At 40.1% G+C, this 25,423-nt stretch overlaps 1 protein-coding gene across 1 annotated transcript; it reads left to right on the top strand.

The window, feature by feature from the left end:
• The first annotated feature begins 9,090 nt into the window (after positions 1-9,090).
• Positions 9,091-23,503, top strand: LOC105897986 (phosphomannomutase 1). The gene is made up of 8 exons (XM_031576957.2): positions 9,091-9,402; positions 11,330-11,447; positions 12,614-12,690; positions 15,884-15,975; positions 16,717-16,816; positions 17,090-17,165; positions 21,357-21,472; positions 21,802-23,503. The coding sequence occupies exons 1-8, from the start codon at positions 9,319-9,321 to the stop codon at positions 21,922-21,924; spliced, it is 786 nt and encodes a 261-aa protein (XP_031432817.1). The 5' UTR covers positions 9,091-9,318; the 3' UTR covers positions 21,925-23,503.
• Positions 23,504-25,423: the final 1,920 nt, after the last annotated feature.

Below are 25,423 nucleotides of genomic sequence, written 5' to 3'. Positions count from 1 at the left end.
GACAGTCACAGCACCCACACAGTGCCGGGATCTTAAGCTGGGGTTTCTGAGAAGCATTTCGCCTCTGTTGCAACAAACAGATTCTGTTTCTCAACAAAGAGTTCCTTAATTATATGATTAATATCACAAATCAGTTCTCATTTTTGGATTGCCTGATATCCTCATTAGTAGCTACCTTTTATGTATTTTTCCGATCCTTTCAAACATAAATGATTCAAATGTAAGCTCATATTGTGCTGTATTCATTAGGTCATCAAAACAAAGGAAATAAAATCTGGTGGCAAAATGGCACACAGCTTACATGCATGGCACCTTTAATAAACATTAAATGCCACACAAGCCCAATGAAGAGGCTGGAGGTAAGAGGAGTTCAAAGGTCATGAGGAGGTAGGTAAACAGATGCCCTCTGTATACCTTACAAAGAAGACAGATTGCTCATCTACAATAACACAGTCAGACCCTCAAACACCATTCCAAAGCCATCATTGACAGCATCTAGAATACTCTATCCAGCATAGACACACACACACTCACACACACACACACACACACACACACACATACACACTCACACACACACACACACACACACACACACACACACACACACACACACACATATATATTGTTTAGATATTTTTATATATATATATATGTGTGTGTGTGTGTGTGTGTGTGTGTGTGTGTGTGTGTGTGTGTGTGAGTGTCAGTGTGTATGTGTGTGTGTGTGTGTGTGTGTGTGTGTGTGTTTTAGGAGAACTTAGATTTCAGGGGTAGTTTTTCTGAGAACCCTTTTGTTATTCACAGGTACAGTGGAGGCAATAAAACCTTAAATAAACATGTTGGAACATTAAGTGTACGGAAGCAGCGGAAGGCGATACCCTCTTTAAACACCTCAGTCGTTTTGGAGATAGTGTGTGTGTGTGTGTGTGTGTGTGTGTGTGTGTGTGTCTGCAGTACCCTCTTTAAACACCTCAGTCGTGTTGGAGATAGCACCAATAACAGCAGCCCGACATGGCATGGTGTGTCAGCACGGCATTTTTATGACTCTTTAAAGTGGCATTATGGGCCTCGTCAAGTTCCATGACGTAAACACATACATGTATAATATGATAGTTCAGATTGTTGCCATTCCGCTTTTGTTTTGTTCTGTTTAAGTTTTGCAATTATTTTTTTCCCTTTTTCGCTTTTTAACTTAATGGTCTACTTCAGAAATGTTACCTGATTTTTTTGATACCCTGCTGTGTTTTAGGTACACAGATTAATGTATGTGTTTTCTTTGTTATATCCCTCCAGGTGATTACAGGTGAAATGTGTGCCTCCGGTGGTTTTCAAAGTCAAAGTCAAAGTGTTTATTATCGCATACACCAAATTTCTTCAGCGCAGCGAAATTCTTATGACTTGGCAGCCAACATCTACGCAGTAGACGGCATACAACAGGTAACACAAATAACATATACCAAAATAACATATACCAGAAATAACATATAACATATAACAAGTAACAACAGTTTAAAATACAAGAAGGGCAGTTTCCAGGGTGGGGAATATTAAATTAAATAAGATAAAAAATGTGGGTTTATATATATATGTAGCAAGTGTATTTGTATGGGTGTGAAGTACAAGGTGATGGCAACTTTTCAGTGTTTGGGGTTAATGAGTCATTAGTCTGTCTTGCTGTGTCTCTCTCCTTATTAGAGGAGACCTTTCAAAGTCCTCTTGTAATAGCCATAAAATATTATCAAACTTAAGGCTGATAAGATATAAATGAATTATGAAGTTGTTTATTCGAGAGAACCTACCAAGGCCTTGTCCATACACATGAATAAATAAAAAAAAGATTTGTCATATCAATTTACCATGGCAGATTTGACACAATACACTTCAACATGTTGCCAAAACGCTGACCGACTTTGTAACTTCCTCAGTTGTTATATTGGTCTACACAGGTATCTACAGGAAATCACTCCCGTAAGAGGAAACAACTGAGGAGCAGTACAGGGAACTAATCAGGGGTGGAAGGTGACAAATCACAACTACTAGAACTGTAAATGAGTAACTCAGTCAAGTATTCTTCTTTCTTCTGTATGGGCTTTTACTTTTAATAAACTCAGTCGTGTTTTGTTTCATTTTTCGATTGTTAATGTTCGTTCAAGCATGCTGTAAACCAAAGCACATATTCTTAATTATAAAACAATTGGGTTCTATTTAATTATTTAGCTGTTTCTGATTGGACGAGAGACGTTCCATGAGTTGGAATATCCCAGGACATCCCAACTCGGACTTTTCACAGCTAATAGTTAATCACTCCGCGATGAAACATTCTATAGTACGTTGATACAATTAAGCGATAACCGTTAATTCAAAGTTCTTATAATTCCAAAAGACGTTGACAATGGAACTATTTTTTTGTTGCGGAGAAACAATGGCGAAATAAACGGAGGCGAAATAAACCTCCGGCCTCGTGGCTACGGCCGAACACCACCCGTGGGAATATCCCTTACCTACCCCACTCGCACTCGTACTATATTGCTTAAGTAGGCCATTATAGACAACAATGGCGGAATTAGAATGTCAAAGCCATACTCTCCACGTATTCTCCATCATCCATCCCTCAATGTGCGTTGCAGAGAAAACATACCCGCCCAGTCAAAGTCAGTAACCAATAAACAGTTTACAACCATTTTATGAGCAGTCAATAACCAATTAATCACATGTTTGATCACAAACATTTGGATAAGCTTAACCTATCAAATAATAAACAATGAACAAGTTCACTGAAAAGATAATACGTTTACTAAATAATTTAGCTCTGTCGCTATACGGTGGTAGATTATCTGCTTTCAACACTTCATTTTATTGTGCACTTTTACAAGTTTGGGAGTGTCAAAGACATTTGATACAGTGCAATGTGCATCATTTTGGAATGTGTGTCAGTAGTGTGTCAGAACAGACAATATATACTACAATACAATTTATACTGTATATAGCCATTCCGCCTTGTACATATTTTTTAAACTTCTTAGACCGTTGCACTGTTGCACTGTTGCACTGTTTGTCTTGTATTGTGTTGTAATGTATATTTTGTGTAAGCACATTGAGAGCCACTCTGCCAAGTCAAATTCCTTGTTTGTGCAAACTCACGTGGCCAATAAAACCTGATTCTGATTTTGATCTAGATCGCTAAGAAGCTAATAGCTAATGACCTGTCATTCCTAGAAAAGAATGGAACACAGACACAGAGCACGTTTCAATACGGTACTTTTGACTTTTACTTCAATAATGTCCCTCCCAGCACACAGACATACACACACTCTCACACTCATACACACACACACACACACACACACACACACTACACTCATACACACACACTCACACTCATATACACACACACACACTCATACACTCATACACACACACACACACACACACACACACACACACACACACACACACACACACACTCACACTCATATACACACTCATACACTCATACACACACACACACACACACACACACACACACACACACACACACACACACACTCACACTCATATACACACTCATACACTCATACACACACACACACACACACACACACACACACACACACACACACACACACACACACACACACACACACTCACACTCATATACACACACACACACTCATACACTCATACACACACACACACACACACACACACACACACACACACACACACACTCACACTCATATACACACTCATACACTCATACACACACACACACACACACACACACACACACACACACACACACACACACACACACACTCACACTCATATACACACTCATACACTCATACACACACACACACACACACACACACACTCACACTCATATACACACTCATACACTCATACACACACACACACACACACACACACACACACACACACACACAGACATACATGTGAGGGCAATCACACAATCTGTTTACAGCATTTAGGCCTCTTATAACCACTGAAAGTGAATGAATGTGGAGGTACACATACTACACACCAAATGTTATACCGAGGGAAATAGACAAATCAGTTCAGTGGCTGATTCAGGTTATTTATTGAGTCTGTCTGTTTCAAGCCTCCAGGCTCTGGAATATAATAATACAAATAGTAGTAATAATAATAATAATAATAATAATAATAATAATAATAATAACTAGAAAATGCATTTCCTGAAGGAAATACCAGTGCATGAAATGCAAAAGTTAAGAAAGGAAGGAGAAAATAAAGAAGAGTGAAAGAAGGAAAGAAGAGTGAAGCTAGGAAAGAAGAGTGGAAGAAGGAAAGAAGAAAAGAAAGATGAGTGAAAGAAGGAAAGAAGAAAGGAAAGAAGAGTGGAAAAAGGAAAGAAGAGTGGAAGAAGGAAAGAAGAAAAGAAAGATGAGTGAAAGAAGGAAAGAAGAAAGGAAAGAAGAGTGGAAAAAGGAAAGAAGAGTGGAAGAAGGAAAGAAGAAAGGAAAGAAGAGTGGAAGAAGGAAAGAAGAAAGGAAAGAAGAGTGAAGAAAGGAAAGAAGAGTGGAAGAAGGAAAGAAGGAAGGAAAGAAGAGTGGAAGAAGGGAAGAAGAGTGGAAGAAGGAAAGAAGAGAGTGAAGAGGGAAAATATTGAAAGAAGGAGAGAAAATGGAGTGAAGCAGAGAGATGGAGTGTGAGAGAAAGTAGAGTGAGAGGGATAGAGAGAAAGATAGAGAAAAAAAAAGTAGAGTATGGAAGGTGTCTCTTAATATACAGTTGAATGGAGAGGGACAGCGAGAAGAGGAGCCTTGGAACCTTGGCGCAGGTGTCAGTGAAGCACAGGTGCAAGCCAGTTTAATGACCCTATTATGATGTCATAATTAATATCTTAAAAAGTATAAAGTTTAGAAAAATGAAAAATACATAGCATAAGTGTCCTTTACAAGACCTACGCCAGTGGTCCCCAACCACCGGGCCGCGGCCCGGTACCGGTCCGTGAGGCATTTCCTACCGGGCCGCAAAGAAAGAATACATTATTTATATAATTTCCGTTGTATTAATTATTAGAGTCTGAAAGGTGTTTTATTTTGAAAAACGATCGGATTTTCCCCGACGTAACATTCGCCTGTGCCTCTTGATACGTCAAGACGCTTGTCTCAATCACGTGATACGTTACTCAAAAAATAAACCCGCAAACTAGCGAAAATGAGTAACAAACGTCCTTGGAGAGATTCTTTGCGAAGGGGAAAGGGCCTGAAGAGACGTGTGCACAATCCACAGACTCCACAGCAACGCGAAATCAACTTCAGACTGATCAAACTCATGTCAAAGCGGACCTAACTTCACCAGTGCAGAGGTGGAGGTATACTGTAATGTAGATGTGTCCATTCTATTCCAATATGGCTATATCCACGCGATTGAGTTTAATGCTTATTTAGTTATTCACTTACATTTGCAGTGTTCGTGTAGTGCTTTTTTAGAACATTAGAATCATGAATTTAAATGTGAAACGTAATTGTTAATGATTAAAATATTCTCATATTTTTTATTTTTATAATTATTTAAATCCAAGGATGTCTGTAGAATCGACGTGAACGCAATCGCCAACGGTTTCTCACAAATTAAGCCCTTAAGAACAATCTGGCTGATTCACCACTGCTATTTAGCGTTCTTAAATTCTGGTCCAAGTTAAAAAGGAATCCCAGATGAGATAACTTTCATGAATGCCAGAATTGTCCCTGCAGTTACTTTTATACACGGAGGCGTACGTGCAACTCGCGTTCAAATGATAACTCCATTTTAATTTGTGGATCAGAAATGAAACTGTGTATTTGATTTGTTTGTGTCAGTCCAACCCTTTGTATTTCGCCACAGAGGGAGCTTTCACTAAACAGTCATAGGTCCCCGACGTTTTTTTTTTTCTCCCTCTGTCACATCGCGCGCCCCCCGCCCCCCACTTTGAGAACCACTGCTTTATAGCATAAAGTACAAGTCAGTACAATGGTGAGTTGTATTTTTCATGCACTTTAAACATTCGTTTTTATGCCGGTCGCGTTATTTTATTTTTGCTGTATTTATCTGCCGGTCCGTGAAAATAATGCCTACATTAAACCGGTCCGTGGTGCAAAAAAGGTTGGGGACCCCTGACCAGAGGTGTAAAAAGTACTGAAATGTTGTACTCAAGTAAAAGTACAATTACTTTGATGAAATTTTACTTAAGTACAAGTAAAATTACCCATCTAAAAATCTACTCAAGTAAAAGTAAAAAGTAGTTAATTTAAAATGTACTTTAAGTAAAAGTTACTTAGTTACTTTCAACAACTTGATGGGGGCCGCTCCTATATAGTGCAAAAAAGGACAAGGGGTCATAAATCCAATACAAAAACTAGTTATTTTTTATTAAAGGAGAATCTTTAGAAATATAAGTGCAATGACATTAAACATGTCAAACATTAAACATGTCAACACAACATTTAAGAACTTTTGGGAGGACATGTCAAAACATGACAGCTAAAATAAAAAGTTAAAATACCGCTGCCCCACTTAAACTTTGGTTACTTTACTTGTGTCCACCTTTAGAGCATTAGTCTACAAACTTCTTGTTGAGTTTGAGCAGCAGCTGATTTTCAAGATGAGTAGAGTTCATCCGGGCTAGCTTTGCATTGAACAGCAATCCAGCACAGCTGAAGAGTCGCTCGCACGCGGCCGAGGCAGGTAGGCCAGTATTGAGTTTCAGGGACAGTTTTTTGATATTCTGAAAGGCGTTCAGCAGATCCATATTGACTGAGACACAGGCTAGGTACCCTTCTAACTCCCCTGTACCTTCTGGACTTCATTGAGGAAAATAAATCATCTTCATCTGATGAATGTTGTCCAACTTGCTCCAGCCTCCAACATCCGGTCAAGGTGTTGTCTGACATAGACTAGACCTGTAGAATGACAAACAACATTTCTGACAATTAAGTATTGAGCTGCCATCAAGATTCAAGAGTGCATCATAACACAGAAATAGCTATAAATAGCTACTTGAGATGACAGACCTACAGTATACAGAATTATAGCATTATTTTCTATTTCTACATGCATCACAATTCATAATCCTCAATTCTTGCTAACCGGGACCCCTTAGCATGAACATGAAAGACGTGCACGTTGCAAAGCCACCACTTATCGTTATCAATATCTGACTAAACATCGTGATAAATTGCAGATAACGACATACACATTGACTTGTCCAACTGTCTGAAAACGATGGTGTGCGCATATACATTGTTCTGTTTCAAGGCATGGGAGGCAGCCAAATGATTAGCCTAATATCAGTTTATGTGGTGTATTTCATTGCTGATGACTGATCTGCAGTTTTTAACACAATATGAGAGACTGAACATAATAATTCTATGACCTGAAACGAATGGAAGACAGGAATGGTATTATTAGTCTATTGGATGACCGCTGTCGACGTTAGCATACTCAGGTCGGTTGCAAGTGCTAGCCAAAATTAGGCTACTACCTACTAGTGCCATGAAACGCATATTTTGCTTAATGGAGCAAAGCTAACTAAATGACAAAAACGCTGTCTGAACTACTAATGGAAAGGGACAAATACTGTACTTACCAACACATGCTTGCGCAGATTTGAAGATGAATTTGTATAAGCAGAAAGTTCTGACTGACGGATTAGGCACAGTTTACACAGCATATAGCTGTTGCCTCTTTTACGTTGGAAGGCAAACTGCTTGCTGAGATGTGGCCACGGGTTTTCTTCATCTTCTTTAATTTCAACTGGCGGAAAGTTCGGTGCTTCAGCTTGTTGGTGGTCCGCAGCTTGTTGGTAGTCTGCACTATCATCTTCCTCCATATCTATCTCTCGTGACTCGGCACCGTACTGGTGCCTTGCATCGACTCCATCATCCACTCTATGCAGCATCCAACCACTGCAGTGAGCATTGTGGTGCGCGATTCCTGCCTTGAACTATGTTTTTTTTTTTTACTCAGTAACGGATGTAATTTCCAATGTAGCGAAGTACAATACTTCAGTCAAAATCTACTTAAGTAAAAGTAAAATTACCGATTTAAAAAACTACTTAAAAATTACAAAGTACACAAAAAAACTACTCAATTACAGTAACGTGAGTAAAAGTAATTCGTTACTTTACACCTCTGCCCCTGACCTACGCGACAGAGTTTGAACGAAGTTTCTACGTTAAGCGGTTCGAGCTGAATTAAACGCAGAAGTCGGTAAGAAGAATAAGAAGAAGAAGTATAAGAAGCCTAGGAATAACAATACAGGGCATTTCATGCACTGTAATAAAATGCCCTTTTGCAACATAGGGCGCGCTTGTCAAAACCAGTGTGCTTACCAAAAGCAGTGTAGGACAACTCTCTGGCGCCCCCTTCTGGCTGCAACACCACCCACCAGTTTAAAACACTTCGTGCATCTGTAGTCTGGTCCTCGAGCTGTCCATGACCACGTGCGTGGGCTCAAAAACAAACTCCATACAACGCTTGTTGCATTGTTGCCCTTGAATGTGATGTGTATCTGAATGATACTGTACGTTGGTTTTGATGAAAATGTCTTCTAAATGAATACATGTTTCTAAATGTATAGGTGCATAAAAGCTGTGCATCCCTGGGCATAGACTCAGTTGCACTTTCTTGGGAAAGACTGGAAGTAATTGTTCTACAAAATATTCACCTGTCCAAGATGAGATGGGCTTATTTTTTCTTAACATTGGAATTCGATAGATAGATAGATAGATGGATACTTTATTAATCCCGAAGGAAATGTAGGTCATCCAGTAGCTTATACACTTAACTTAACTCACAAACATACATACACAAATCACAGTAGAATCACAGTAGAAAAACAATACAATACAATACAATTCTACCCGATCATTCATTTATTTGTGTTGCCTATCTACGGTGTCCCTGTTGTTTGTGAATTTCTTGAGCAAGTTGGTTTCATATATTAGCCAGTGAACTGTTGATTTGACCTTAAATTGACTCGAGGTTAAAGCCCACTTGTCCACGTGATCTCCTAAACAGTTTTCGATTGGCTGTTGTTAAACACCCTCCTCTAGCGACGAAGCTGCAAAGACACGCTGTGCTCGCATTGACCGACAGTACGTGAATGAAGTCAGACCAACATTCACAGAACCGGTATTGGATTCTCAATTTCATCCAGACACAGCACACACAAAGCAGGAAGATAGGAAAGTTACTGTTTTATTTCGCCTATTGGTCTGACATAGCCTACATTTTTGACTTTCTTAACTAGTCAACTAGATAGGCTAATCCGCTACTGGAGCTCGAGACATGGAGGAAAACCGTTGCTTTTCCTCAAACAGAAACATCTTGTGTTTATTTGATGTGGATGGAACACTGACACTGCCAAGAGAGGTCAGTCTTATTCATTTGGTTACGTCTTCATTTGAATGATTGAGCCATGTTGTCTACTTTCTATGTGCGTATTTTGTAACAGAGGTTACAGTATGCTGAATATCCTGAGTTTGCTTAATAGCAGTTATAACCTACTAAATGTCGTAGACCTATTAATCTTCGCTAAGGTTGCATGTTCTTTTCTCACGTAATACCATTTAGGCTACTATTTGGATGATGCTCTGCAGAAGGCTACCCAATATAGCCTGCTTGTTACACTTCGACACAGACCAATGCATTGAAAACATTTTATAGCCTAGTCTGACTATTACAGCATACGCCACATGGTAAAACAATGAATGTTTACTTCATTCCCCTACCACTTCAATGTGTAGCCTTATTTATTTATTTATTCGTGTAGCCTATTTATTTATTTATGTATTCATCTGAATTTCTGATTTCGCTGTTTTAAAGCTTTTAATTAGGATTTATGCACACTGCTGACTTGACAGTTTACAAACTGACGTAATCACAGATTGTTGTTTTCCTTTGTGAATGGCTGCAGTGCCACAATAAACATTCTCGAGAACGCGGTGTCCTCAGCGGCTTCGTATGGGCTAGCCTATGCTACGATTAAAGTAGCCTATAGTTGTGTAATGTTCTCAACCTGAGACGTCACAGCATGTCTGAGCGGAGTAAACCTTTTTTACGGCGTCAGTTTGAGATTATTGTCACGCTGAAAGAATGATTGCAATGGTGCGTTCTCTCGGGTTCTTTTCAATTTCACAAAATGTGAGGGTCGTCGGGGGCAGATCCAGGGACAATGTTGGTCTTTGACCGTACATTTATGTGAAGTCGACTATGTAGGAGGCGCTTCATTCAATGCCCCATGACTTTAAAAGTTTGCGCAAGCTGATCCCCCTGTTCTCCAATTCAAACACAGGAAATATAAAATAATGTTTACCCAACCTTCGTTTAATATGTCACTAAAAGTTAAATGAATACCAGAAGGAATGTCCTTTGACTGGACTAAAAGGCTCTCGCACCCTTTGACATCGCTTATCACACTCGCAAAACCGTGCTGGTCGGTCCTCCCGTAACCTGAGATTTCCAAAATAACTTTCAGCATCGTGCGCTCAACCCACGACAACTAGTTACGCAAGTCAGAATATAATTCAATCACAGAGCTGAATGTTCAGTGCAGACCACAAGCACGACCACACACACTGTATCATTCCTATTCTGAGCCAGCACAATGTATCCGACGATAGGAGATATCTGCTGCTGTTGAGTTGAGTGGCGGGAGTGGTGATCTGGTTGAGTGGTGGGAGCAGTTGTCTTGTGACATTATGTTAAGATAAGATCATCATCATCATCATCATCATCATTGTTTATTCAGGGGGAATTGACTGAGCACAGGGCTCTTTTGCAGCAATGCCCTGATTGAGGCTACATAATACAGAAGAACAATGAATAAACAAACCATAACAAAATAAATAAACAAAACACATTAAACAACTCAGAAATTAAGATAAGATCAGATACACTTTTATTAATCCCGTTAGGGAAATTCAGGTGAATAGGAATCAGACATACAACAAAAATAAGAATAGGAATAGGAATCAAAGAAACAACCAAAATAAAAACAGTCCAGCCTCCTCGCGTTCCCCCCTCCCCGACTGTCTCCAGGCCATCCAGTTAGGAGTTGGTCTCTCCGACGCTGAGCTGGAGGCGATCGGTGCCACACCGCCCCACAAAACTCTCCACCAGAGCTCTGCACTCCGCCTCGCTGTCTTCCCCGATGCAGCCGACGATGGAAAACAGTGTCCCCCTTGCACGTTATCCTCATTTATTAGACTATCTGGTTATATTGTGTTATGTGCTGCTGTGGTGAAAGAAATAATCTAGTGTTTGATCACATTTTTCTCTTTATGTTATCCTCATCCAGAAGGTCGACCCGCAGCTGGATGCCTTTTTTCAGTCCCTGCGGAAGAAAGTGAAGATCGGTGTGGTGGGAGGCTCAGACTACTGCAAGATTGCAGAACAGCTGGGAGAAGGAGATGATGGTGAGTATTCCCTGTCCTTAGTCCCACTTCCTATCAATCCCACTTTATTACTTTTCTTGACTCCCTGATGAATAATCGATCAAAAGATTTCCAGTCCCTGGTGATGGAACTGGAAATATTGCTATTCTGTTGTTGTAAGACATTAACTCCTTATGTTGTATCTGCAACTCATTTTGGATGTGTACTCTCTTACTCTGTCTGTTTCACTGAGACCTGAACAAGTGGCTTGTGAACCCTCCCCCCCCCCCAGATAGGCTCCTTCCTCCCTGATGAATAATTGATCAAAAGATTTCCGGTCCTTGGTGAAAATCAGAAAAGATGGAGCATTTGACACAGTGATGAGATGAAGCTAAATTGTTTACAACCTCCTGCTATGTAGATAGATAGATGGATACTTTATTATTATGTATGTAACTCAGAGTTGCAACACACTATGACCGTTTACGTCTGTTGGCCCCACGGCATGTTGACCGAGGAGTGTAAAAGATAAAAAGCACGTTGACATATTGCATGTTGATAGCGCAGCTCACCGACCTGAGACATTTCCAAACGTGAAGAGTAGGGTACCTGACCTGGTGACCTTGAAAGCGAGTTGAACATGTCTGGCCAAGTCAACAAAGAGTTGTGGAATGTTGGAGAACTGGCAGCATGCGACTAACCGCTTCGACCAGACACAGATGTTCGCTCACATTTGCATCATCAAACCTCATCAAACAAGAGAGAGAGAGTCTTTACAGCAATTCTGGGGACAGGCTGGCCTGTTACACTGGGGCTAATCTGCAATGCTGTAATCCCACAATGTCCAAGAATGGCTGCCTTGAAGGGGGGGAAGGAGGCTATTTGTGTGTGTCTTGTCAAGGGCTCAAAGTCTCTGGTCATATAAAGATCTCAAGATTCATGCTATGACCCTTTCAATTCAATTTTCAATTTCAGTTTCAGTTATTGGCATGACTGCATACAATACAACGTTGCCAAAGCATGTTTACATAAAATGTACAAGCACAATAAACATAAATAAATAAAAACAAACAATAAGTTATAGGTGGTAACAATGTGGTATAGAAACATATAACAGGTTCATTGTTAATTATTAAACATTAAATATTAGTTATCTGGGACAGGGGGTTCATGTTATTGTGGAGCTTTTACGGATTTTTCTCTTGCAGTAATCCGTAAATTTGACTACGTGTTTGCGGAGAACGGAACAGTGCAATACAAAGATGGCAAACTCCTCTCCAAACAGGTAATTCAGACTGCAGCCAGTAAGTGAAGTGATATGTTGTTTGTTTGTTTGTTTGTTTGTTTGCAGTCAAACAGTCTCTGTAGCTGGGGTACGTTCCTCGTAGGATTGAAGCTAAGTTAATCAATTGGCCTTTTAGCCCGTTAAGATTAGCGAGCTGATTGAGAACAGCAAATATCGGTTCGTTAACGGCTGATCCGCATCCAAATCATGTGGTTAATTTCAACCAGGCTAAACTTACCGAGGCATTTGCGCGTGCACGTCCTACTTCAAAAGGCAGGAAAGGTCGATCACCAAAACCATGATTTTCTAGCGGTATAATGGTTCTAAACTCAAAGAAAAGGGCTCTTTTTTTCTCCGCTGGCCAGCAGGAGATGAACATGAACGCTTATGAAGAATACAAGACCATAATCATGGCAAAATTCAACACCACCACCGCTGTGAGAGCAAGGTGTGTTGGGATGTTTATAGGGTGATCTCTATGTATGAATACCTGACGGCAAGTGTCAACTAGTACAGAGGTTCTCTCTACCGGTTCGAAACTACAAAGTTGCTAGTTCAAATACCCTCACCTCCTTCCTCGATATAATTCTACATTTTCTTGTAAGTCGCTTTGAATAAAAGCGTCTGTTAAATGACTAAATGTATAAATAACAAATGCAATAAATTGAAGCAGTGCAAATAAATTGTCTGTATTTCTCTCTATTCTTATCATGAGTCCACCTTAATCATTTTCTACAATAATGATATGCTATGGTGTACTAATAACGCTCATATAATTATGAGTGCTTTGTTCTCCGCATCACCGACACTACAAAAATGTACCACTCGCAAAAAAGCGCAAGACAGTCAATGTTCGACTGTGGTGTTTGCAATAAATGACTCGAGAAGGTCTTGTAAATTAATGATTCCTTGTCGGCTGAATCGGTAGCGCTCATACAAGAATAATTGATCTTGGCGATTGCAAAGAACTCTCTCCCTCCGCTAATCTTATTAACTATCTAATATCAGTCCTTGGTCAATGGGATCCCTCCTTTTTCCGGGAGTGTGGCAAGCTTATCCAGCTACACTTAAGTTAGCCTGCCCTGGAGCAGGTTAGTGCTAATCGATATGTAACTATGGTGATTTATCAAAAGTTGCTTCCACGAACCAAAAAGAGGGGCGTTTTTTATCTTAGCCTGAAAATTAGCTCGCTAAACCGCTTAGCGAGCTACGACGAATACCCCCCTGGTCTTCATCTCTGCCTGCCACGAGGTTATTGACACTCTACGAAGCTATAATAATAATAATAATAATAATTTATTTTATTTGTAATGCACTCTTCATTCAAAAGAATCTCAGAGTGCCAACATATTAAAAACTAACTATAATAATACAATAAAATAAAAATGAATCAACATAAGCATAATAGAAAACTTTTTAACATTTTAACAAACGATTTAACACAAGGCCAGAAATGCCTTGCTATCTCACGTGCTCCTCTACGGAGCTACACACAGCAGTCATTCAGGCTATGAATAATGGTTGTCAAGGCTGTTTTTGAGGACATTTTTTTACATAATGGGCTAATTTAATAGAGCAAGGAGCCTCATGAATAGGGATGGGTATCGTTTGGTTTTTATCCGATACCGGTACATAACCGATACTTTTAAAACGATACCGGTGCCTAAACGGTGCCGGAACCGATACTTTTATAAAAAAATTTAAAAAAAATTACGATTGACGACATTTAAGAAAGGCTTTATTGCCAAATATATGAACTGTTTAAAGTAGATTATATATATAAATAAATACAAAACACCTTTTAACTTAAAACTTAAATAATATATGAACTGTTAACAAAAGTTTAGACTATACTTAAATAAATACAAAACACACACACACACTCTGTACACACACTACAGCTTCAATTTTTTTTCTTCAAATTGAACAATATATTAACTGTTTAAAGTATATTATAAATATAAATACATACAAAACACTTGGCTTCAAACTTTTTAACTTCAAACTATGAACATTATATTAACTGTAAACAACAGTTTATAGTATACTTAAATAAATATAAATAAATACAAAAAACAGCTTCAAACTTCTTTTGCAAAAATATGAGCATATTTGCCTTTGGAGTCAAAAATGTATTATTTTGTTTGCATTTATTTCATGAAATTTCACCATTTTATGATTTGTTTATACCTATCTTTTCTAGCTTGTTTATAGTTAATCTTGTTACTTGAACACACTGAGTACGAGAAAATGTGTACTGCCCCTTTAAGAGACTACCGTAGGTTAAGTATAGCTGTCATCTCCGTTTATTTTTCAGTCTTCGGTTGCTGAACTGCCGTTGACTCTTTGCCTTCTATCCACTCTTTTCACGCAATTGTTTTGTTGCATTTACTGCACGTCGCGATGTTTGAATATTTTGGTGCGAAATACAGCCACACTTTTGACCGTTTACCTTTCGGTATTTTCTCTGTTAAAAGGTTGATGGCTAGTTCTGTTTGTGCTTGCTCTGTGAAATGCTGCATGCTCTTCACTGTCATAAGACTGTTGCTATGAAAACACCAATGAGCGTGAGCGACACAGGACAAAGTTTACATTGGGAGCTGGGGCAGTTTTACATGTGCCCCGCGGAATCTGCCTAGCAACCGTTTTCAATTGGCTCAGGCACCGAAATGAAGCACCGAAATCTGCGTTGCATTTCGGTCCGGGTAGGTACCGGTTGTATTGGAACCGGTTCCATATTGGTACCGGTTCTCGGTACCCAACCCTACTCATGAACAGACTTCAGCACCCATCAGCAAACGCACAGTGAGAATAGGCGGGGGATACCTATTGGGGAAACCAAGTTACTAAAGGTCATACGCGGCAGACTTTGCGTGTTGCCCATCAATGAAAGATCTTTTCACATTTATGACCGCAACCCCACCTTTAGTGGACACTCCCTCACATCACCACAGGATCAGAACAGGATCCACTATGCATCTCTAAACAAGTCCAGCTAGGTCCTCCCTGGCCAAACGAACAATGAACTGGGCCACAGTTGATGGTTCTTCCCCAGTTTATAGTACTGTAATAGTGCTGGTAAATGATTTCTGCTGATGTCAGCTTCAAACATCTAGTTGATCTTGTTTCTTAATCTTGTCTAGGCCATCCAGCTTCAAACATCTAGTTGATCTTGTTTCTTAATCTCGTCTAGGCCATTCAGAACCAACTGGGGGAGGAGCTTCTGCAGGAGCTCATCAACTTCTGTCTGAGCTACATGGGATTGATCAAACTGCCCAAGAAGAGGTAGGATTTATTTCTCTTTTCCGTGTAGCAAGAGTTGTATACCTATATCATATATCTATATCACATCTGCACTAACCACCACTATTGCTGCTTACTGTTCATATTACTTATGTCTTATACCATACTGTATATATTCTATTTATCTATTTTTATATTACCACTTTGCACATACTCTGCACTCTTCTGATTTTGCACTTCTGGTTAGATGCTAACTGCATTTCGTTGCCTCAGTACTTGTACTCTGTGCAATGACAATAAAGTTGAATCTAATCTAATCTAATCTAATCTAAGAGTTGTACAGCAATTGTAATATTGTGAGAAAAAAACATGAAAGATTTGTGCCTGATGTGAACTTTCTCATGAGGCAAATGAACCAACTTCAGTGCAAAGAAATCTTAAATCTACACACAAAACGTTTTGGAGTGTTTTGTTGATGTATTAAAAAAAACACTGAAATATCCCATTCATTTAAGTAATCAGACCCTTTGTTATGATACTTGCGATTGAGCTCAGGTGCATCCAGTGTGTCGTGTGTGCCATTAAAAACCTGACAAAGGTCTTAATTATATTATATAATTATATTATATTATATTATTATATCCTACTTCTATCAGTGGTCCTTGAATGTGGGGAAAACTTGAAAGGCTCTGAACTTGCACTATGCACTGTGCCTTGTCAATGAATGTGACCCTGTTGACCCCGACACTCCTTGTCCTTCTCCTCCCCCCCCCCCCATCCCAGGGGCACTTTTATCGAATTCCGCAACGGAATGCTGAACATTTCTCCCATTGGGCGGAGCTGCACTCCGGAAGAGCGTCTTGAGTTCTCTGAAATTGACAAGGTAACTGTACACCAACTTTTCAGTGGAGGTTTTTCCCCAGATGCTGAATGCTAGGGTACAGAACATTATTGAAATGAACTGTGGGACATGAATGGGAGCATATAGAGGGGCTTTATAAACACTGTGCTACTTTCCAGATACTCAACACGTAACTCTTTAAAGCATTGCTAGAGGAACACAGTGAAGTGTTGGGAATGGAAGGGGTGTTGGGATGCCATGTGGTCGTTTGACCCCTCTGTCAGCAGCTGTTCATTTCTTCTTCCCTTTGCACAGAGGGAGAAAATCCGGGAGAAGTTTGTGCACGCCCTTCAGGAGGAGTTCGCTGGGAAAGGATTGCGCTTCACCAGAGGTGAGCAAAAAGTTAAAAGTTCAAAGTTCAAAGTTCAAAGTACTTTATTTGTCATTGTCACAAAAACAACGAGACAGTAGAGGCAGCAACAGACAGCTAAAAATGTAGGTTGCTGTGGACATTAACTGCCACAGCTAAATAATAATAAATAACAATCAATGAATAGATAAATAAATATCCCTGAGTAAATTAAAAAAGAAATATATACATTGAGGTGCATCAATAGTTGCAGGGTGGAGTGTTAAGAGTGCAGTCTATGAGGGCGGGCCGGGCCGGGGGGGAGGTGGGGTGGTTTTGGGTGAGCTGTTGAGAAGCCTTATTGCACGAGGGTAAAAGCTCTTTGCCAAAACCGAGCAAACCGCCCAGGTGGCATTATGTGGCCTAATGAAAGATCTCATATTCAGTGTCTGTACTTGCATATTTATGAATATGATAATTAATGAACCTTTCTAAAAAGATTAAAAAATGAACCTTTCCCCCTGTCAGTCACGACTTTCTCCACCTGTCGGCCAGTCCAGTCCCCCAACTGTGGGAACATTTAGGCTTGTTTGTCCTCCTTTATGAGAGAGTCTCACTCACAGGACTGTTTCGGTGGTTGCACTGGTAAAGCCATCATCCGGCGTCCCCCTCTTTATCCTCTCTCGCAGACAGGGATGTTGTTCTCCAGCGCGTGAGAGCTTGGGGGTGTTTGCTCTTTGTGGTGGAATGAGCTGTTTTGCTCAGTTAATGATCTGTGAGAATGTGGACAGCCACACAAACAGCTTGGGGTGTTGTTGATTTTTTTCCCAGCAGGGGAGCGACGTATCAGAATCAGAATCAGAATGGGATTTATTGCCAAGTAGGTTTACACCTACTTGGAATTTTTTCTGATGTGAAGGTGCATACAGTAAACATAAAAACATAGAAACACAATAAGTACTACACATAACATAAAAATATAAAACACAAATAAGTACTAAACATAAGAAAAGTACTACACATAAGAACCAAAAAACACAATATATACGATACAAATATATAGACAATGAATATAAAAAAAGTAAAGTGGAAAGTAGAGTGCAAAATGTAAAAACAGCAGTGCAATGTGATTGAGCAATGTGCAATGTAATGTGTGTTAATGTAACACCCTGTCAACAGGGTGTGGGGGTGGGATAAGAGTCCAGGTCAGGTGGGGGTCCCGGGCCTTGTTATCTGGCCATGATGACACAATTAGCTGCAAGTCGTGAACAGTAGGTCAGGATATGTTTGTCCACGATAAGAAACGACGTAGAGAGCCATGTCTTCTATGACTGCTGTCCTTCTTGACTGACATGACTGTCGCAGAGAAGACACTTTTTCAAATATTGATGTCGTTTCTGCTTTTGTTTTGCATATCTAGTGTTGTGGTTTAAATTGCAGCACTTTGTGGTTTGTTGTTAGTAGCCCCCTCTCAAACTAACCAGTGTGGTGCATGATAAACATGCGAATACATGCACCAGAAGTTTTCCTCTCAAAATAAAGAAATATTTCTGTTTATATGTAGTATAAGTAGCACATGTTGGCAAGCCAATACTCTTCAGTAGCAGAACTGTAGTATCCCCATGCAGTGTTAGATAGATAGATAGATAGATAGATAGATGGATACTTTATTAATCCAGAGGGAAATTTAGGTCATCCAGTAGCTTATACACATACACAAATACACATATACACTTATACACCTCACCGACATACATACATAAATCACATATACATACACATAGGGAGAACATATTCACACAGAGTGTTTCCAGATGCAGGAAAGGGTCTGACCCTATTGTACAGAGTGCAATGATTTTGACAGTGTCGGTGCTAGGAGGCAAGTGAAAAGTGAAAAGTGATCTTGTGCTGCTGGTGTTTACAACCCCAACAACTCAGTGTTTACAACCCCAACAACTCAGTGTTTACAGCCCCAATAACTCTATCATGAGACGTGCTGTATTGTCATTATCAATCCCAGTCAAGGGTCACAGGGTTTGTCTTTGCCATTACCCCATGCCGGGGCTGCATGTGAAGTGCACGTATTGGCCTTTTATTTTGCCTTTTCTCAGGCTTTATGACCGGGGGTGGGGATGGGGATGGAACACATGCGCAAGAGAGGGCGTGGCTAGGGAGGTGTGTGTGTGTGTGTGTGTGCCAATGGAACTCTACGATTGGCTGTCAAACTGCCAGTCGCTGCCTTTGTTGGAGAGATGATGCGCTGTGCACTTTGGGCTTTTTTCACAATGTAGTTCGGTCAATACTGGGTCGATACTGAGAAGGTAGGACAGGGCATGTAACCCATCCGGAGGGAGGCTCAGTTTGTGCACACTGTGCGCTGTGCCAACACTGTCTTTGCAAGGCTCTTTTACAGTCCGTGCTGCACGACTGACGGCTTTTTCTTTTATTATAAGTTTAGTTTAGGGGTTTCCTTTTGGGTTTATTTATTTATTTATTTTTTCACCTTTCTTGTTTGTATATTGTTGTTTGTATATTGTTGTGCATTGTCGAGAAGCATGCAAGCTGACCACTGACAGCGTAACCACGGTGACCCCTGCTGATGCATGCTTATGGCTTTAGAATTGAACTTAGCTGTAAGCCCAACCCCACCAGAGGACAAGCTCACACTCACTCAAACTGGGCAGACTCAGTGACCATTGGGAATGTTTTCAGGATTGCCTTGGAGACCACCAACATTCTCATTCCAGTAAGACATGAATGCGTGTCCCGACACAATGTCAATGTACGTGTTTTTACTTCATATCATGGACTGTGGGGCGACAGTGGTACAGGGGGTAGAGAAGTCGTTTAGTAATCAGAAGGTTGCTAGTTCGATTCCCTGTCGAAGCGTCCTTGAGCAAGACACTGAACCCCTAATTGCTCCTGATGTGCAGTGTGCCATCAGTGTAAATGTAAAAATGTGTATACATTGTAAGTCACACATGTGTAAGTCGCTTTGGATAAAAGCGTCTGCTAAATGTAAATGTAAATGCATCCATGATGGACCCTATCGAAGCCCTGTGTTGTCAGACTAATCACCTCACAGCTCGGCACAAATGCTTTGTTTTGCCAAGCACTGAGTGAAGTGATCATGAGTGCAGTCTTTGTCTCACGGGAGAACAAAAGGGGGTTGTTTTTCAGCTGTGTGACTCTCCAAAACAGCTACAACAGACTGTGCTTGAGCTGTTGGTGCTCAAAAGCACGCTGTGAATCTGATCACCTGGTTTTGTAGTGGACTTGGTTTGGTTTGGTATGGGACTGAATTCACTTTTTCCCAGTCTCAAATAATCTTAGCAGTCAATCCTTCTGTTCTGGTGGAATTAGACCTTCATACATTGATTCCAAGAGCACTGGGTTTTTTTTGTCAGTGTGAGACACTTTATTTGTAAGTCTGTGTAGAATGGTTACCAGATTTGATCAGACCTTAAAAGATACTACCTCTTGAAGAACCTCCCGTGTCAGCAAAGATTACAAGGCGTAAGTGACCTTACATTTTCCCCCAAGTTTGTGCACACCATGATCTGAAAACAAGATTTTTGACTGAGAATGTCCGGGGAAACAAGCGCACAGCAGCGACAATGGAGAGTAAAAAAACCTGTGCACAACAATATACAAACAAGAAAGGTGAAAAAATAAATAAATAAATAAACCCAAAAGGAAACCCCTAAACTAAACTTATAATAAAAGAAAAAGCCGTCAGTCGTGCAGCACGGACTGTAAAAGAGCCTTTGCAAAGACAGTGTTGGCACAGCACACAGTGTGCACAAACTGAGCCTCCCTCCGGGTCCCTTACAGGGACGGAAATAGCCCAGGTGATCTCGTGCCAACTAGTCAACAGGCCTAATTACTCCGGCTGGTAACAGCCAGGGGGACCCTACCCTCGAAAACTACTCAGGAAACTATGATCCAATTCAGAAATGAATGAAATGTAATAGTGCGGATAGTATGGATCACATCGTTTGGAAATGTTGGTCACAAGTCTTTGGCAGTTGTACGATGGGCCTTTTACACACACACACACACACACACACACACACACACACACACACACACTGGCCTGTGACTGGTGAAGCTGACTGTACTGTACGATGAGCCTTTTACACACACACACACACACACACTGGCCTGTGACCGGTGAAGCTGAGCTTCCGTAATTGAGGAAACAGCACCCCCATGCTGTCGCTCTCTTCACAGGTGGTCTCATCAGCTTCGACGTGTTCCCCGAGGGCTGGGACAAGAGGCTGTGTCTGCAGGCCCTGGAGGGGGAGGGTCTGGAAACCATCTACTTTTTTGGCAACGAAACAGAACTGGTGAGTGAGGAAGGAATCAACACACACACACACACACACACACACTAGGCACACACACACACACACACACACACACACACTAGGCCTTAAAATGGCATCACACAAAGGCTGGAGAATAGTAGCCCAAAAAGAAGGGTTTAAGGGCGGGTGGAGGGCTGCTCAGCGATAATGGGAGAAAAGGATAAAACAAGAGGAAGGTCTGAAGATCACACCAGGCACAGTTCTTGCCATTTAAAAGTCATGTTTTTTGTTGTCCATCAAGAATCCTCGTGACATAAAGATCAGTTGTTGTCTGTAGTAACTGTCCGTTCTGTTTTGTTCACCTTCAGGGCGGAAACGACTATGAAATCTTTGAAGACCAACGCACCATCGGTTTCACCGTCGGCTCTCCCGAGGACACGGCGAGGCTCTGTCGGGAGCTCTTTTTCAACGCCCTTCCCAATGAATCATGACGACCTTTGACCCTTTGAGAAGAGAAGAGCAACATCCTCCCAGGAACGGACTCTCTTGCCTCTGTGTTTCAGAAGTGCACTGGTGACAAGTGTTTCTTACAACCGAGGGATCACCACTATCATCTCTTTATAATGTACAGACCAAAATCTGTCCTTTTTTTTCCATGTTTTGTCATTGAGAATGATGATGGCGGCGATCATGATCATTCTGGAATCATTATGGAGTACTGGAATTTTTTTAAAAGGGAACAATTTTCTCCGGCATCCCCTGGACGTTGTGGTTGCCACTGTATGGGATTGCCATGGCGATTGTCATGGCGATTGTCATGGCGATTGTCATGGTACAGACGACTGTTGCCTGTTGCTCACAACGGAAGCCGCAACTGACAATGATGGACAATGGATGAACCAGATGGTTCTATTTTTAATGTTTGTTTTGTGTCTGATCTTTGAAAACACAAAAAAGGTGTTGAAATCAAAATCACATAAAGTCAGCGTCGTTACAGATATTTTGCAAGCCTCCCAGAATTGTACAAGTAGACAGTCCATTGTGAATACCATTGCATCGATGTGGGGTGTGTGTTGTGTGTGTACTTTTACAGACAAAATCGTCACAGTGAACCTACTGTATTACTACATATGATTCGTTTACATTGTAAATGTAGCAAGTGAGGTGAGTTATTAATTTCAAAGGTGCACTTTGTAAAGTATATTAAGATGAAGGGAGTGTGAATGAGTGAGTGAGTGAGTGAGAAGAAAAGAGAAAGAGATAGACAGAGAAACTGAATGGGGGGGACGGATGATGGGGTTTTTGCCAATGCGTTTTTTTGTAATTGTGCGGGAGCAAAACATTCCCAGAAGACAGACGGTGTCCTGTGAATCATTCCCCGTAGCTGAAGAGCCACAGCCATATAGGGCCTCCACACATAATCACTAATCATTTAATGGACTACAAACAGATTGTCAGTTAAGGGACATGATTCTTTTGCGTGCTTTTTCCAGTGACTGATTTTTTTGTGGTATTTATTATTATTAGTCCCATGCCCTGCAAGAGCTACATCAGGGTGGGGTAGTTAATTAATTATGTATGTCACAATATAGAGACTTAATTCTTGTCTAGAAATGGAAGTGAATAATATGTCAAAATATGATGTAATGTGAACTGTACACGTTGACATACGGTAGTCGACTGCACTGTATGTGTACAGCAGAACCTGCAGACAAGAGACACCACATAACCAAAGCTAAGGTTAAAGGTCAAAGGTTACTCCCCAACCACCTGGCATTCATTATTCACACGGATGGCTTGGAATGTCAAAGTAGCCTCCATGTTTAACACTCCCACCAATGAAAAGGAAAAATCACGTGCAAACAGGCTGTGTGTGTTTATGTGTGTTGTTTGTGATTGTTCAGAAACACAGGTACTACACGTCGTCTTCATTAACAAGAGTAGACTTTGCATTAAAATGTAACGTTCTGAAATCAGACGACTAAGTGTGCCCCTTTCCTTCGCCTTGTTTTTACCAACAGTATGTATGAACATGTGCAAACACATGAGGAAATTAAATACTTTACTCTAGCAAGTAGTCAGCTCTATATTTAGTGTTTGTGCGGGTTGTTTTTATTCATACCGTTATTACCATTGTTTTACAGAGTAACACCACCACATTATACCATCTAAGTTTCCACTTAGACTATACACATAGTTTATAATAATAATAATAATAATAATAATAATAAAACTGTATTTATATAGCATGTATGAATGAACTACTTAGCTTATTACTTTGCACTACGGTATTGTACATTCCATAGAGGATATTCTGATACCATGGTTTCGGGTTTTGACTAATCCTTAGTTTTGTTATCATTTGGGACAGCTTACATAAATAAAAACAACAACATGCTTCTGTTTGATTTTACCTCGAAGTTGAAACAGATTGTCCCATTTGTGTTCCAAATATGAGGATAGTTCAAAGTACTTTATTTGTCATTGTCACAAAAACAACGAGACAGTAGAGGCAGCAACAGACAGCTAAAAATTTAGGTTGCTGTGGACATTAACTGCCACAGCTAAATAATAATAAATAACAATCAATGAATAGATAAATAAATATCCCTGAGTAAATTAAAAAAGAAATATATACATTGAGGTGCATCAATAGTTGCAGGGTGGAGTGTTAAGAGTGCAGTCTATGAGGGCAGGCCGGGCCGGGGGGGAGGTGGGGTGGTTTTGGGTGAGCTGTTGAGAAGCCTTATTGCACGAGGGTAAAAGCTCTTTGCCATTCTGGAGGTGCGCGCTTTTGTTGATCTGAACCTTTTCCCTGACGGGAGTAGCGGGAACAGATAATGGGCAGGGTGGGAAGGGTCCGTGAGGATGCGATTTGATAGTGGCGATGTAATGGTTTTTGAAGCACAAACATTTAAGTTTTACTTACACATGGATTCCTTCTGCTGATATTCAAAATATGTGTGCTTTATTACCTCAACACGCTGTTGATAAAACTACTTTGTTATATATCAAGGATTGATATTTGTGTTGATCAAGAAAGTTATTCAGAATAAATCAATAACGGATGACATTTCAAGCACAAAAGAGAGACCAGCACTTATTACACATATTAATCATAAATTGTTTTATTATTACTCTCTCCTCAGAGTTCACACTGAATGATTTTTTAACCCCAGTCACACGGAACTGACCGGAAAGAAAAGTGCTCTGAAATGGAACAAATCAACATTTACATACAGTACCAGTCAAAAGTTTGGACACACCTTTAATTTTTTTGAGAAGTGTTTTCTTTAATTTTATTATTTTCTACATTGTAGATTAATACTGAAGACATTTAAACTACGAAAGAACACATATGGAATGATGTTCTAAACTAAAAAAGTGTTATCTACCATGTAGAAAATAACAAAAGTAAAGACATTAAAAAAAAAAAAAATGAGAAAGTGTGTCCAAACTTTTGACTGGTACTGTATATGACAGTACATACATACAGTCCCACAAATGTGACATGAAATAAAGTAAAATACAGACAGACTCGAGCATAAAAAAGATGCGTAGAACTCCGAAAACACTCAAATAATTAAACGTGAGGCAAACATATACAACTAATAAACCACCAATGGCATGTTTAATGCTCGGCGATCTGAAAAGGTATTTCAAAATATCTCTAATCCTTAATATATATGTTTTTTTTACGAATTCTGGTTGGAAAATTATTGTTTTTGTAGAAAATAACTAACTATCATAACTACAATTAGAGGTGTTCCTGTGTTGAGTTAAAAACAATTATTTTGATATGGCTTCGGCTGCTTAGACTAAATTCTGATAGGTATCTACATAAAAGCTGAATTATTTGCCCTGAATAGCTTCAATTATTTCAGAATGGGTATTGTGGTAAGTTTGGCAGTAAATTGTATTCAAGTCATAAAAGTGTCTTCTTTGAATTTAGAATTTCACATTGAAATCCCTTATTCTAGCAATCAAAGA

The sequence above is a fragment of the Clupea harengus genome, chromosome 1, assembly GCF_900700415.2.
Source record: "Clupea harengus chromosome 1, Ch_v2.0.2, whole genome shotgun sequence".
Classification (NCBI taxonomy): domain Eukaryota; kingdom Metazoa; phylum Chordata; class Actinopteri; order Clupeiformes; family Clupeidae; genus Clupea; species Clupea harengus.
The sequence above is the reverse complement of the archived record's forward strand: the minus strand, read 5'-3'. Positions and strand labels throughout refer to the sequence as shown.